The 15,674-nt window shown below is 42.7% G+C and overlaps 1 protein-coding gene and 1 pseudogene across 9 annotated transcripts in view, besides 3 other annotated features; one reads left to right on the plus strand and one right to left on the minus strand.

Annotated features, from left to right (window-relative positions):
- Nucleotides 1–1,187: 1,187 nt before the first annotated feature.
- On the minus strand, nucleotides 1,188–1,615 carry CR46419 (annotated as a pseudogene).
- A 3,629-nt stretch (nucleotides 1,616–5,244) lies between these two features.
- Nucleotides 5,245–5,560: a mobile genetic element.
- A 2,115-nt stretch (nucleotides 5,561–7,675) lies between these two features.
- Nucleotides 7,676–15,674, plus strand: part of sdk (sidekick) — a 62,663-nt gene continuing 54,664 nt past the window's right edge. For 4 of the 9 annotated variants that reach the window (NM_001297827.1, NM_134314.4, NM_001297828.1 and 1 more), the window contains 2 exon segments: nucleotides 7,676–7,916; nucleotides 8,415–8,700. In NM_001297827.1, the coding sequence (NP_001284756.1) occupies nucleotides 8,541–8,700 (160 nt within the window). In that variant the 5' untranslated portion in view covers nucleotides 7,676–7,916; nucleotides 8,415–8,540. 9 annotated transcript variants of the gene reach the window in all.
- Nucleotides 14,929–14,978: a mobile genetic element.
- Nucleotides 15,010–15,300: a mobile genetic element.

Here is a 15,674-nt window from a genome sequence, read left to right on the forward strand (position 1 = left end):
GCGCGGCCTTATCCCTTAGCTTGACTTTTGGTAATTGCTTTCAGGTACAAGTGCCTAAGCTAGGACTCAATTTTTCTGTGTGTAGATCCAAAAACTTGAAATGAGAGCGTGTAACCGTTGTTCGCCCTTTAACTGCTCTGGGCCCCATGCCCCATGCCCCATGCCCCATGTATGGACACATCAAGCCTCCGACTGGTGTTCTTGTGCGATTCGCAAACATTTTCATTATGCCATGGACATGGGAGCGTGCTTCAAAATTGATCGGCTAGATTGTAATACGTATGCAAGGCTGAAACAAAATGAAAACTGTGCCGTTGCAAGTGCAGGTGCTACGAGCCTATCAGCTAATCGGTTTTCTGAAGATTTCATTAAATATGCTGTATATGTAAAATGTAAGTGCCATTGCAAATGCTTAGTCGATGATTTTTCCAGTGTAGCTGGTCGACTCGGACAGGCGATAAGCTGTGCAGGTGGTTACCCCATTCCGAGCATTTGCATATGAAATTGTGTGGTGCGTGCGAAGTAACGCCAACAAAAGCGACAGGCTGAAGTGGCAAAGTGGCAAAGTGGGGGCCGGCGAGACCACCACCCACGTCCACGTCCACATTTCACTCTGAAGAGTGTCACTAGCTGGCTGTCACAGCCTCCGGCAGCTGCAAGTGTATTTAAATTTCAACAAATTAGCTTAGTAAGTTGGCTGCTCATAAATCCGTGGCCATAAAAACACGGACACGAGATACTCGCCGAAGGAAATTCCGGGGGGTTCCGGAATGAAAATGGAGAGACAGTTGAGACAGCCAGAGCGACAGCATCTGTCATTGGCTTAGTTTCCATTTAGCCAAGATCCACACTGCATTTTCACAACCATAATTAACAGTATCCAGTCACGTACGCGGGACGCCCTCTTTTGTAATGAATTTTGGGTTCGAATTAGTTTTTTGTTTAATGACCAAGTGGCTGTGGTTCATCCTCGCTTAACATAATCAAGATATATCCATACAATAAGCGATTTATTGCTTAAGAGCGGAAGAGGCCGCTCTATCCAAGACCAATGTACTTAGATCGTGCATTTAAATAGATTTCAGACAAGGAAGACTTTCACTAGGATTTTTATTTATTCACGGACAAGGTAAAATTTTCGGCTAAAATGTTACACATAGTTCCTTTCGGATCATTCCTTTCCTTACATCCCATGGATTAGTTGGGCTTGCCGGGATCAGTGTCACCAAGTGCCCCCTTCTCTGTTTCGAAAAAATTGTCGCAAAGCTTGCCCAGGCGGTTGTTCGGCCAAAAGATAGCGACTGCACAACTCTTTATGCTGGCCATGCCGATCCAGCAAGCGATAGGCGCCCGATGGTCAACAGTTGAGCAGTGCCGTTAGTGCGTGGCAATCCGGCTTGAGGGACCAACGGCTTATGGTGGAAACTCTCCTTCATGCCAGTCAATTTCGGGCAGTTCATGAAGATGTGCCGGGGAAAGTATGGCGTATTAATGTGCTCACCATCGTTGGCAATGCATTTGGAATTTGGTTCGACCAATTTTTCAACCACTTCAGTGATTTTAACCTCCTCAGTCTTTGAAATATTGGCCATTCTATGTGCGGTGTATAACGATATTAGGCGCGTTCAATTCGTTGCCAACAGTCTTACCTGTTTTTGCTTTTTCCCCGTTTTCCTTTCTTGCTGTCCAAGTATCGTTTTTCGCTGGGGTGCAGGCCTATCCAAAATTACTACCCAAAAAAAAAATCGGCTTGAATACCCGGCTATCCGTTGTCTTGGCATGTGGACCACATTAGGATAGTGGCCCCAAAATTGGGTGGTAAAGTGCAGAAGGAGTGACGCCAATTTCCCAGCAGTTAAAATAAGTGCAACAAATTTTCGAGCTCCTCTTGTTATTCCTTATTGCATGCTCCGCATATAATCCAAACGCAAACAACGGACTGCAGCATAGGCTCCCCCGCCCTATGAGGGGGCTTTTGGTGGCTCGGGAGATTGGGGGTATTCGGGGATTGGGGGACTGGGGCTTTGGGCTGTCTGTGAGAGCTCGGCGCGGCAGCCACATAAATGTTTTAAGCTGCTGTGAATTATGGTAATGAATGTCAGCGCAAACTTCCGGATGCCTGGGCTCAGACCGAAGACCAGACCGTGCCTGGTCCGGTCCGGCTAAAGGCTGCCGTACCCACCTGCCCCTCGAAAAGGGTAGATCTCGCACACACACACACACACATACACACACACACACACACAAAGGGCCATTTGTTTTGAACGTCTTTTGTTCTCGGCCACGTAGCCATTCGACATTGACCGGTAGCAACAGCGGCGTCGGAAATGCAACATTCTCAACTGCATGCGAAACATAATTGACAAACGGTGGCAATGACAATCGCCAGCGGAGGGCGAACTCTGGTACCAAGTCGCTGGAGAATCTCAATATTTGAAAAATTCCATATTTAGATAAACTATCAGACATTTGGGTATTCAGTATTCAAGTTCGAAGTAGCTTTCAATGAAAATGCCTTGCTGGGGAATATTTTTTCCATTCTTTTTCGCACTCCAATGGTTTCTTATTCGAAATCTCTTTGCAACGCACCACTGTGAGCGTTGCATGCCGCAAGACAATGCCACAGTCCGCAGCAATGCCGCTGCCTTAGCTGTTGCTATTTGCTGCTGGCCAAACGAGTCCTACCCCTGACCAGAACGAATCCTTTGGGAATAACCGGCAGGAGGCCACCGGCACTCCTGATTTACATCGCCGCGCCGTGCCATTTTTACCTGTCCATAACAAATTGGACACCAGTTGATAGAAGCTCCAACTTGTCGCAATGCAGCAGGCGCCTGGTCGAACCGCAAACAGCTCTGCCGCCTTTCTGGCATAAAAGGGAAATTCTTGTCGAGGAAAAGCCCGAGGGAGAGTTAATCTGAATGAATAACAAGTTTCCGATGGGCAGCGTAGGAAACTAATAAAGCATTTAATAAAATATCCTTGAAATGAAATCCGGAACTTAAAAATATAGATTATACATACATACATACATACATACATACATATTTTAAACCGCTTTGCCTGTAAGTAAAGGTATTTATTATGTCTAGACCAACGCACACTGATACAACATTTCCACCATCTTTTCCCCATTGATTTTAATAAAACTGGGCAAATTAAATTGGGATAATAATAGTTACAAATAGAAATGACAACGCCCCAACTAACTGGGCTGCGATGGAACAGCTTTGTGCGTTCAGTTGAGTTACTTGCCGAGCAATGGCTGCTAAGTCCCGGGAGCAAGTGGTGCTGTAATTTCGTTAATCGATTAAGTGCCAGGTTGACAATTCTCGACATCCGCAATTCGCCATCGACACCTCAGTATTCGGCAATCCCGCCCTTGGGACCACGCCCACCAGGTCACTGCCTGGGTCTCCAGAATAACCCCTTCTACTTTGCGTCCGTCGAATAAGGCTGTCATTAAAACAAATTGAAATTAAATTCAATAGGAGGGCAATATTGTGTCATCTTTTGTGAAGTCATCGACAACTGGCACCTGACCATTATAAATCGGTCGAGTTATGCCAATCTTGGTGCATCTCCAGAGCTGCATTCGCGTGATGCGCTTCATTCTGCAGAAATTTGAATGCCACTAGACGAAATGTTTGTGGCCGCTTTAACAGTCCGTGTCCGCAAGTCAACGCCACCATCCGCATCAGCAGTCTGCATCTGCAGTCGTCTCCATCTGCATCCTGCATTTCTCCTCGTCCACATCGACGACGGCGAATGCCAATAACTCAAAGTCCTGGCTTATATCGCTGTCAAAACGGCATGACCATGGGCGACGGGCCAGAGGCGAAAGGTGTTGATTGGCAACACGAACTTTGGGGTGGGAGGTTTTCAAAACTTGCAAATGCCGGAGAACAAACAGGAACAACAATGGTGGGAATTGGATTGGAATGACTACTGCTGGAACTTGTTGCGCTTCCGTTGCGCAAGCCCCCAGATTTCCTGGGCTCCCGCGGGCGATTTTGGGGGGGGGGGGGCGGTCGTTCGGTACGTGGCTGCAGTTGCGGTCCGTGGTCCAACCGGATGGATTTTACGTGCGCAAATAAATTTGACAGCTGCTTGTCCGGATAAAAACAATGCCCTTCCTCTTCGGTTAGTTTTGGATACTTCGATTTGGGCTTTGTCAATCCAATAACTTACGCTGGTTTTGCTTAAAAGTCTTAGCGTAGATACACATAATTAAAACGAAATTTGTTCGCTGGTAATGAAAGATAGGAATGGAGGCCCCTACATTTTCTTTTCCTATTAAAAGGGCATAGAAAGGCGGTTATCACTGCAAGCCCCAAATTCCCTTTGCTTTTCCCGACTTTTTTGCTGTCGGTGGGGCATTCGTTCGTTTTTGTTGCATACTTTGTGTGATTTGCCAACGAGCTTGTCAACACCAAAGCCCCGTGGGGCTGTGGCTCAAATAATGTGGGAGGGCCGGGCCGCACCGAGATTCGGATGGGATCAAAACGGTGGTCCTGGTGACCGGTTGTGATTTGTTTTTTTGTTTTTTCGGATGCATTTGATTTCGATTGCACAAGACCACACTGAAACAAATGGTTGGATCGTATGTGTACTATTAGTATATATTATATCATTGTATGTATTCGTTGTATGCATTCCAGCTTACAGCTTAGCCGCCCCAGAAATCTCTGATAATTGTTAGTTACCTACTATTTCTTGCGGTGCAGTCATTTCCTATTTCCCATTTTTCAATTCACCCACACACCGACCAACCTGATTCTGTTTTCGTTTTGTTGTTGCCCCGTGTGTCCGTGTGTAGCATAATTTTTTAAGCACATTTCAAATCAATTTGAGTGTTAAGCCATGTCCGACTGACCAATCGACTGGCCATGTGGAAATTGAATGGATCACAGGTCACATGGAAATGGGGAGTGAAATGCCCCGTTAATCATTTAACTCAATTAGGCATAATTAAGTTTTATTTATTCGCCGCTGGGTTGAAAAATTTGTAATGAAGAGTCAAATTGCAATGACACGAAATGGAGGAGTAAGCAATGGAACGAAGATGGGTATCCGGAGCAGAGCATTGCCTTTTTACATAAAATTATTAGCTGAAATGTCCAATTGTCAACGTAGAGCGTTTATTTAAATCAATTTCGTAGCGTATTCTATTTCTACAAATTGCCACTTGTCCCTTCTTCATCAAATTTTGATACTCGTTACTGGTTGAAAAAAAGGGTATTTTAGATTCGTTCAAAAGTGTGTAACAAGCAGAAGAGAGCGTTTCCGACCATATGAAGTTGATATATTCTTGATCAGGATCAAGATCCGAGTCGACCTGGAAATGTCCGCCTATCCATCCGTATGAACGTCGAGATCTCAGGAACTATAAAAGCTAGAAGGTTGAGATTAATCCTACAGATTGTAGGAACATAGACGCAGCGCAATCTAACGTCCACAAGCCGCACAAATCTGCCACGTCCACACTTTTGATAAATGTGTTGATATTTTTTCAAAATTTTATAAGGCCTTTTAAATTTCTATCGATATGCTAGAAAAATATTTATATATTTATTTAATATTGCTGTTTTACTAAAATTTAGCGTATTACGACCATACGACCATGTTTCTGCAAATTTCTCCGCCTTTCGAGAGTTTCAGGGCTGCTGAAATTTCAGCCCTCAAAGGTAGGCTACACCTTTTGCCATTTGATGGGTGAGGGAAACTTTGCTTGGATTTCCGATTTGCGTGTGTCCTGCACTCAATGAGTGTGTGTATGTGTGCGTGTGTGTAAGGCGGCCAAACAAAGGAGTGAAAGTGGCGAAAGCGCTGCTCAAACACCAATACATTTCTGCACCCACACAGTCGCCGAGACTCTGGTCGTTGGTTGAATTTGCCAACTTGTTGCGCAAACGACAAAATTTCCAACTCAAAACAATACGACACATGCGTGGGCAAGGGGGGGCGTGGCTGAAGTTGAGTGCATTTTCCGAGTTAGTTTTGCACATTTCCTCCACATTTGTTCCTCGCCGGCCGAAAGTTGAGGATCGGTTTTACGAGCTCGAGTGCAGTTTACTTACCCTTTAAATAGCATACCGATATAATGCGGACTCCATTTAAAGTTAAAAGTGATTCTTTTGGAAATTCATAGCCCCGCTATGCCATGCCATGCCTCATCCACTGGCCGCGTAATTGTTGTGTTCTTAATTAACTGAAATCGCATTCATAATTTCCCTGCCATCTTGTGTGTGTGTGGCCGCTGGCGATGGGTGCGTGACAGGGTGATAGCAGGAAGGTTCGGAAAACACCCAATTCTCGTCAGTTTGATGTCGATAAAAGCAACATAATTATGAAAACTCATTTTAAAACCCATTTAAGCATATGCCCAATTCGAGGGCTAAAGTTTAAAGCCAACGCATTAGAGGGACTCGATTTAAAATATTGCCAGCTTTTGCCATTAAACAGTAGTATTACCACATGGAGGGAGAACTGTCATCTCTGGAAAGCCAGTTCCTACTGCTCGTTTTGTGAGTGGAGTCGCCGCAGCGCATAAAAAGTTTTAATTGGCAGGCGACGAAGTTGACCTGTGACCTCTGGCGGGACACACACGCCGCACACTCGCTAAAAACACTCACACACAGAACGGCGCGACAACAATTTTTAAGTGCATTTTGAAATGCACATTTTATTTCGCATCCTTCTCTGCGTGATGGCTGCTTCTTCTTCGTCTTCGCCTGTGGAAAATGGGAAAACACGCACACAACTTACAATTGCATTACATTTTGCATACATTTTGTGTGTGCTTAATTTTAATGCGGAGAAAACGCCAAGTTTGTTAGTCAAAATGTGTTGTTAACACACTTAAAAAATGCATGCGCCAAAATAAAAGGCGCTGGAGGAGCAAAATTTGGGGTGGCGTAATCAGAATTTATTTACATATTTGTATATATGTACGTAGTAAGTACATGCATTTTCCATTAAACACTCCTGCAATTTTGGATTGCCAGGGGCCCCAAGTCAGCTGGCGTTGCGCTCAAAGCTCTGGTAACTAATTACATATGTATATGTATATTATTTCTGCTTTTTATTAATCAAAGTATGACGATCCGATACTTTCCGCTCATGCCAGTAGAATTTTTTTTTGGGTTTGAGTATTATTTCATCGTAATACAAAACACAATTAGTGCGCTTTCTTTTTCAACTTAGCCAATCAAACGGCAATTGGATGGCACTCAGAATAGCCCGCTCAAAGTTGAGTGAAGTTGGCCATTTCGAGTGATTGTGCGCTGGTTGTGAGAGGAAACTGCACAGTGAGGCGAGGCTGTCATGTTTGCGGTTTGAGTCCATGGCATTGTGAGTTGGAGCCGAAAATATGTTCGAGGCTCTTAGTTTGGCTGCCAACAAAAAATGTATTTTTTTTATGCTACCTACCATTATTAATATTACTCCAACTCATTTATGTTCTTTGCTTGTGCTTAGTTACTTTATTATCATTTTGTGCCATTTGCACGTGAAGTCTTAATTTTCAGCTACAACCCATTGGCACGCTCCGCGGTTGCGCCACCCACTTCTGTTGACCAGACAACGCGGTCCACTGTGCCAGTCGTCGGCAGAGGCCGAAGCAGCGGAGACGAGAAAGAAGAAGCAGCGCAGCGCAGCAGCGACTGTGACGGGGCAGCGCAGTTCGTTTTGTGCGCGCGTAGTGAACGGTTGTCTTTCGGTTGCTCGTCGGGGAGTTGCAAATTCAGCGACAGCAGCAACTACAAATGGCGACTTGTGCCTGTCGGACCCTCGAGTTCATTGTTAATTGTTAATCGTTGTGGTGCTAAGCGTTGGCCGAACGGTTTATGGGTATATGGTAACCCTGGTGGCAGAAAGAAGAACATACTTGTGTCCAGAAGGAAGGAGGAAAAGCAGTAAGCGCGCACCTTTCGCGTTTCTTTCGCACCGCACCGATCGCGTTTTTTTGTTGGTTTTTGTTCTGTTTTATTACTGATGTTTTGTGTGAAGCAATGCCGCCAAAGAGCAAGGCAATGTGAAATAAGCATTTGTTTATTTCAAAAATTTGATCAATTGTTTCTTAGCCACGAATATGCCAGTCTGTGTCTGTGTGCAAGAATTGCATGTGAAAACAAGTTTGAAAACCGGTCTTAAAGCCTCAAATGAAACAAGGGTTCAAAACAGTGAGAGCGAAAGAGAGAGGTGGTTTTTTTTTTGGTTTTTGCTTTTGCATTCTTATTTTCTCTCCCTCGATTCGTTTTTGATCGCTCCCTCTCTCTCGCTCGCTGACTCGCTCTTTAACCTGTGGCAGGTGTGCCTGTGTGAGTGTTGTGTGTGCGCGAATGGCTGGCACAAAGAAAACTGAAAAAGTGACGTTTAAAATTTCATTCGCTCTTGTATATTTTATATTTTAGCCAAAAAAGATGTGAGCGATGTGTAATTAAAACTAGACTTTTCACTAAAAACTAGAAGAGCGAAGGAAGGCCGCTAAGAAAACAAAGCGAAATCCCAGAAATACGAATACCGAAAGGCAACAACAAATGCTCAAATCTGCGGCGTCGTCGCTGCGTCGACGTCGTCCAAAAACAACAATAACAGCAACATTAGCCATCGAGATGCCGTCGCAGCCGAAGTTGGCGTCTCTGCTTGCAGTGCTGGTTTTGCTCTGCTACTGCGACAGCTGCTTTTTTTGTTACGCGGGTAAGTTTTCGTCTTCTCTATGCTTCTTGTTCTTTTGCGTTCCCTTTAGTTTTGGTTCTTCTTTTTTTTTTACGAAAACAAGTACAAGACAAACAGCCGTGGGAATTTCGAAACAAGAAAAGCCGCACAGAAGGCAACACGAAAAACCCTCGCGCTCGAAATCGAATTTGAATTCGAACGATCGATCGGCTGCACTTACGCCACTTTTTGATTTGCTGCTCCCTTTTGTCCACTAATCAAGAGTAGGGTGGGCAAACTCGCATTCTTACACTGAATTCACAATAAACAACGGTAACTCACTGTTTTCTGTAAATAAATTGGAGTATGATTATTAGAAATTGATTTGTAATAGCTCCATATGCGGAATGTTGCTTCTAAAAACAAGTGAAACAACATGTAGTCAGCGTGTGAATATTCTGAGCTTAGCTTTTTTTTCATATTTTTTTTTTTATATTTTACCATAAGTTCCCTGTAAAAATGCACTTACCGAAGCTTTGGTTTCAGAATTCTGGTTCAGTTTTCCATAAATGCCCAAAAAGCATTGAATTACCTTCCAAAGAAGTTGAAAAAATTCTTTTGGTTACTTAATTTTTTGCTTTTTTTCTTGCCCTGTAAAATATTTCTTTCTTGCGCTTATCTTTTTCCCATTCACATGCATTTTTTTAAAGATGTTCCAGATTAACGATAATTGAGTTGAGCTGCAACGGCACGTAAGAAGAGAGCGATATACAATAATTCTAATTTGAGTTCAGCTCCCGGTATATGGTAACCATGTCGACCATCATTCTTTAACGCATTCTCACAGAGAGCATAAGCCCGTGTTTGTCATCGATCAGATATTAATTAAAACAATTGTTTTAAAGCCTTGTTCATTTGTTAATTTAGGCGGCGATTTGTTTACACAGGAAATCCTTGCCCCCCAGGCTGGGGATCCAAACAATATATTGCGCATTGTATTACGTATCGCCAAACTAAATATTAAATACAAAATCAACAAATTTTCGATTCGCAGCTCGCGAGGGGCTTACGCCCATAACCTCACATTTGCACTGGGGTTTTCAGCATGGGGCGTCTAAATAGTTTATGGCGCAGAGTTCCAGGCATTTTGGGGAGGATGGAGTCACCGCAAAAAGACCCTTAGGCTCTGTTTGTGTTGCTGTTTGTATTTGACGGCCTTCGGTTTTGCGGGGGCGTTCCATATTTCCATGGATTGTGCAAACTCAGCAGATAGGGAACTGCAAGCGCACATAAGTAAAGTACAACTTTTTATGAAGTGCAGTAATCAAGAGTGTGGAGTATATTTGAATCGGATATCAAAGATCATACGTGTTCGTTTTCGGCTAATTAACTGCCAGCCCAAGAATTGCGTTGCTCCACAGGCCAAATACACTTTGCCACTTTGATAACGTACCGCTAAAGAGGAGTCCCAAGTTTATCGAGTAATGAAACGGAAACCACACTGATCAAGTGCATAAATACTTTTGCGATAATTGGGTTTCCACTCACTGCAATCCGATGACCTTGGAAGTTGGTCGGAAAGTGTGGGGTGCAAGCGTGGGGTATACATTGCAACCGAGAGTGGAAAGTGCTGCATTAGCTAAATATTCTGTGAGCTTTATCGTCTGCCGTCTGCTTTGTTTTTATGTGTGTCTGCGGTTCTTTTATATATTTGTTTTTCTGTTCGACCATTCGATTCGGCCCGCCCATTGCAGGTGCTCCACCCACTTTCTCCGCCCACTTTCCAGTTAATGTCAAACCTTTTGTCTGACTAGGAAACGAAAAAATATAGGGAACGTAACGAAGAAATCTGAAAAATGAATATGCACATTGTTTGACCAGCTGCTTTCTTTCGCCTTGTCTTTCCGCACTTGTTTCCCGTCTTCCTTCCCTTCCTTTACCAAATCTTACACAGAAGATCATTTTTCTTAATCATTTTGAATCATTTGTTAACCTAACCTTGTTAACTAGATATGTTCAAACTGTGTTTTTGCTAAGGTTTCAGAAATTGTTTTTAATATTTACGTTGTTTTTGATTTTTAAGGTATTTATTTATGTTCCTCGCTATAAACAACACTTGTTTTGAGTGCAAAAACACTATGGCCAGGTTTTGGTTTTTGTTTGAATTTTTTGTTGGTTTAAGGTTCCCACAGACATTTTCTGCCATCATCTCGGCTTACACAGCAAACACACGGGGCCGAAAACCAAAGGCGAAGTCAGTTTTATAATTGGCATTAACTTGGGGCTGGGTCGCGCCTTAGGACTCGTCCTATCCCCAAATATCTTTTTTTCATGTCTCCCACTCTCCATTCATTAACTTGTGACATTATTTTAACAGTTAACAGTGCAACAAAATCGTTTTTAAGCCAAAAAGAAAAAAAAAAAAAACGCCAAAAATTTTAAAAACGACCGACTTTTCAAGCTCTTTGTCTCGCTCATTGTTGTTTTTAAGTTGCGACTGGGAAAGGTTAAGGCGCGAAAAAAAATGAAAAAAAAAAACTTACCAATGAGAGCACAGCGTAATAATTTACGAAGATTGTTCAAGGGAATTGACTGTGAAAGAGATAAATATGTAATTTAAACAATATAGAGCGAATGATGATGCCTGGGGTTTCGGTTCGATAACGTAAACAAAGATGCACAGTGCGTTTCATAACAGCTAGTCAATTTAACTCGAGTGCTGTAAACAGAGCGGATCGGAAAAATAAAGCAAAAACTATCATCAAAAGCGAAAGTCTGATATTCAATAGGCAACGGCGATCGTAAAGCGATCACCGGTTGAATAGGCGTATTAATTGGTTGCTTACTGTTTTTCACAATGTAATCCATATATGTACATTTATTTGTACATATATTACAAGAATTTTTTCTCAGGTGTATGAATGTTCTGTCCTTAATAATCGTGTGGGCTATGGGCCTAAGGAAATGAGGCACATCCACCTATGGAAATTCGATTAGTGCTCCGCTGCATCTCCTTTTCGGTTTGTGCGTTCTACATTTGCTGTTCTTTCCCTCACACATTTTTGATAAAAAAAAGGGTTTGGGTGGGTGGTTATATTCATCAACATTGCGACATGATATTATACTGTTATTCCTGTGTCTAGTGTTTCCATTTCGCATGTCGACCGAACGACTCCCTTTGGGGGACACATTCTCGATGTCCTGCTCCTGTCAAGCTGGTACTGCCACACAATCCACAATCTCGGAAACGAACTGAAAATCTCCTTTCGTTGTGCCACTGCACATTTTCCGTTAACAAGCTTGCTTTTTGGATTGGCATTTTATAAGCCAGTAAGCGCCTTTGGCTAACAAATTTTTCTCCAATATAAGAAAAATGGCAATTCGACAGGGGGTAAGTCTAAAACTAAGGGATCGATTTTTGATTCCTTAGCTAATGATGACCAATAGTGGAGTGGCTTCCATAAGAGTCTTAACTATTTAATTGCCATGATACACGTCCGCATTGCATTGCAGAACACGCCTAATTTAACAAAGAATGAACTCCCCGACCGCATTTTATAAATACCATTTATCCGTTCCATTGTTTGAATGCGTCAAAAATTGATTGAACCACAAAATGGCCATCGAAGCCGGTCGCCGAATGAGGGCTTTGTTTGTCCTGGCTTTCTCTCCTCCCCTGTTAAAAAGGATGCCCGGTTGAATGTAAAAATGAATACATCGGATTAGCAATACTACAAAATAAAAAAAAACACTAAAAATGAGGTTATTACGAACTGTGATAAGGATTGGGGAACGCAGAAAAGTAAACACTAACAACCGAAAATCAGTGGCTGCAAAAAAGATGATGCATAAATAACAACAATAACAATTATTCTTGATCTATCGGAAAATGCGTAGTGTTGATTTATGGGAAAACCGATGGGGAAAGCTGAAAAAGCCAACAAGGTCAAAAGCCTTTACACTACCGAATTCCAACCAGCGGGACAATGTTTGACCAGCATATGTAGAGCATTCATCTTTCCGTGCAAGCCACCCTGCACCCAAAAACTCCCCAAATAGACACCCGTTCCCGCATTGCAGTTTTTCCCGCTTTCCCGCTGATTTTCCCCCTTGCTCGATCTCCCCCGTGGACCGATAGATTGATTGTCCAAAAGTCAAATGTGTCTCGCACAGTTTGAAGTTTTAACTGGCAAATGGCGACATTCGGACGATCCCGAAATAGGGCAAATTAAACATGAGAAGATGGTTCGTTTTGAGTGGCCTTAAAACGGTTTTAGCAAGTTTTGCGATAGTTGCTAAACTTTCTGAAGTGTTTAAAATCAAAAACTGCAAAATGAACAATTACGATTCCGAAGTTAAACTTCCAAAAAGGGGACTGTTAAATATTAGTTAGTTGCAACCGGCACTTTTGAAAGTATTTTTTTCGCAGCTGGCACAAAATATGGGAAATTAATGCTAGTGAGACTATTTCAAGGGTTTAAGAACTCTAATCAATATTAACTTACAACGAAAATGCCTTCAGTATGAAATTTTAGTGTAATTGGATATTAAATATACTCCTGTTTCATGATGCTTTCCGTTTCGTCGAGTTCCTGTGTGTTTCATTGTGCTGACGATTCTAGATATAGCAAATATACGTGAATCCAATTTTTTGAATATTTCTTGAGTTTATATATCTATTGTTTTCTGACCCACGTTTTCACTTTGCTTGCTATGCATTTCAATAAGTGCATGGGAGGAGCCATGTTCGGTTTCTCCAAACGGTCAATAATGAATTATTTATTTATACACTTTTTAGGAAATATTTTTGTGGCTTCTAATGAAGCACTCTGATTAACGAAGCCACACTCCTAAGGCACCACCTTTGAGTCTTGATTACCAATATTTAGTGCTATTTTTTAATTGTAACCCTGAATCATGAAGAGTTCTCTTGCATTCTCCTCACTCGTCAGCTCGCAATGATTTCTTCCCTAATTAAAATTCGAGAGGGCTAGAAGCTTCGCGCTACTGCAGAGCGGCAGAGGTGTGGTAAAGGGGCATTGTGAAAATGTGATGCAAGGGTAAGACCAAGCTGCGAGTGATTGAGCGAAGAGAGGTTCTTGCACGTAAAAAACACCACGATCAAGGCCAGGTTACGAAGCTGATCGCATGGTAGGAAACCCAGGGGTGTAGGGGGGTTCTGGGTGCGGTGTAGGTCATTGCATGTGTGCTTACCTCCGCTGGGCACATTTGCATAAGCTGAAAAGTAACCACAGCAGCAGTCGAGACATTTTGATGTGACTTGCATACTGAAAAAGTGGTTGAGATGGGGCAGACCCATTTAGCAGGTCGACATTTGTGCTACCCTATTTGGTACCGGGAGCATAGGGGCATAGTGAAACTCACAATGTGATTTCGACTCCGCAAGTTGTGTAAATCTATTACAATGCATAGATATAAACCTCTTTCTCCATGGAGCTGCATTAAAAAATGTATTTGCCATGGTCGGATCCAGAGTTCCTAGGGTATCGAAATGAAGAGGCGCCAGGAGAAGCTGCACGTCGAAGCCAGGTGCAAATTGAAGACAAACAAATTTAGAAGACTACAGAAAAAGACGTCGCTACGAAGAAAAATAAGAAGAAGAAAGAGAGGACATATTCTAAAAGAAGAAAACAGCTATCATTAGAGATTTCCGGTCTTTGACTGCACTCATATAAACCCTACTCACACATGCGCCTTCTTGGGTTCCCAAAATCACAGATACAAGGCACACACTCACATGTGTTCCAACACACGCACACGTATCGAATTACGTGGAGGGAGGAGACGGGACGATGCGGCACAACGTAGGCCTGGGAGTTGCAGAGGCAGGTAGCCGAAAGTAAAAGATAGTACGTTCCGAACGACATACCAAAAGTATGTCGAAAATGCCACCAATGGGTGTAAAAGAGAGGCACTACTATTCTGTGGCTTGAAACGTCAAGAGGTTCCGCGTGGACATTGAATTTTTCCTAATGTTAAAATTTGTACTCTTCGTTGCTCAGCTTTTGGAATCCTTAACTCCATTTTGGGCCGCTAAAACGCTTATTTGCCTTAAATATGCGGGGTTGTGATTGCGGGGGCGATTGCCAATATTCTAATGCACACCTATTCATTATACCCGTTACTCGTAGAGTACATAAGGGTACATAAGATTCGTTTTAAAGTTGTTAACAGATAGAAAAAAGCCCGTATTCACCGCTGGGTGGAGCTGATGTGCACTCTAGAAAACTGCTGCCTTGCAGGGAGTGAGAGCAATGGGTATCTGATAGTCAAAGTACTCGTCTATGGAGTTCTTTCTTGTTATACCCGTTACTCGTAGAGTAACGCCTCTCCGTCTGTCGGTATGAACGACGAGATCGCAGGAACTATAAAAGCTAGAAGGCCTACAGATTGTAGAGATATAGACACAGTGCAAGTTTGTTGACCCATGTTGCCACGCCCTCTTTAGCGCCCATAAACAGCACTAAAGTGTCACGCCCAAACTTTTGAAAAATGTGTTGATATTTTAAAAACTTTTTCTTATTTTGCTTCCCAGTACCTAACCATATTTCAGAAAAATTATGAAATTTCGCATTCACACTAGCTAAGTAGTAACAGGCATCTGATAGTGGGAACTTGATTTTATATTACATTCGGCGTTCTGCTTTATCACCTTCTAGACTCGAATCTGGTTACATAAAATGTACAAACATCCCCGTACCCCGCTTCCGCACTCTTGATTGTTGACTCTTTTAAAAATGTATAAAGAGCAAGAGAACAACAGTGGTAAAACAAGCAGTAGCATAGGGAAAAATGTGAGGTGATATATTTTTCGGTGCTTGTGCACGATGTCAGTACCGCAACCTCTTCACTTAACGACTTACCACTAGGGTTTGAACCATCCCCACCGCTTTATTTTCAGAAATCATCCTGCTTGACGTTTGCTGTCTGTTTGCGTTTTGTTCAACTTCATTTTCGGAGATTTACATACTGGGAAGGGGTTGTCTCTCAGCGCT

This window comes from Drosophila melanogaster, chromosome X (assembly GCF_000001215.4).
Source record: "Drosophila melanogaster chromosome X".
NCBI classification, from domain to species: domain Eukaryota; kingdom Metazoa; phylum Arthropoda; class Insecta; order Diptera; family Drosophilidae; genus Drosophila; species Drosophila melanogaster.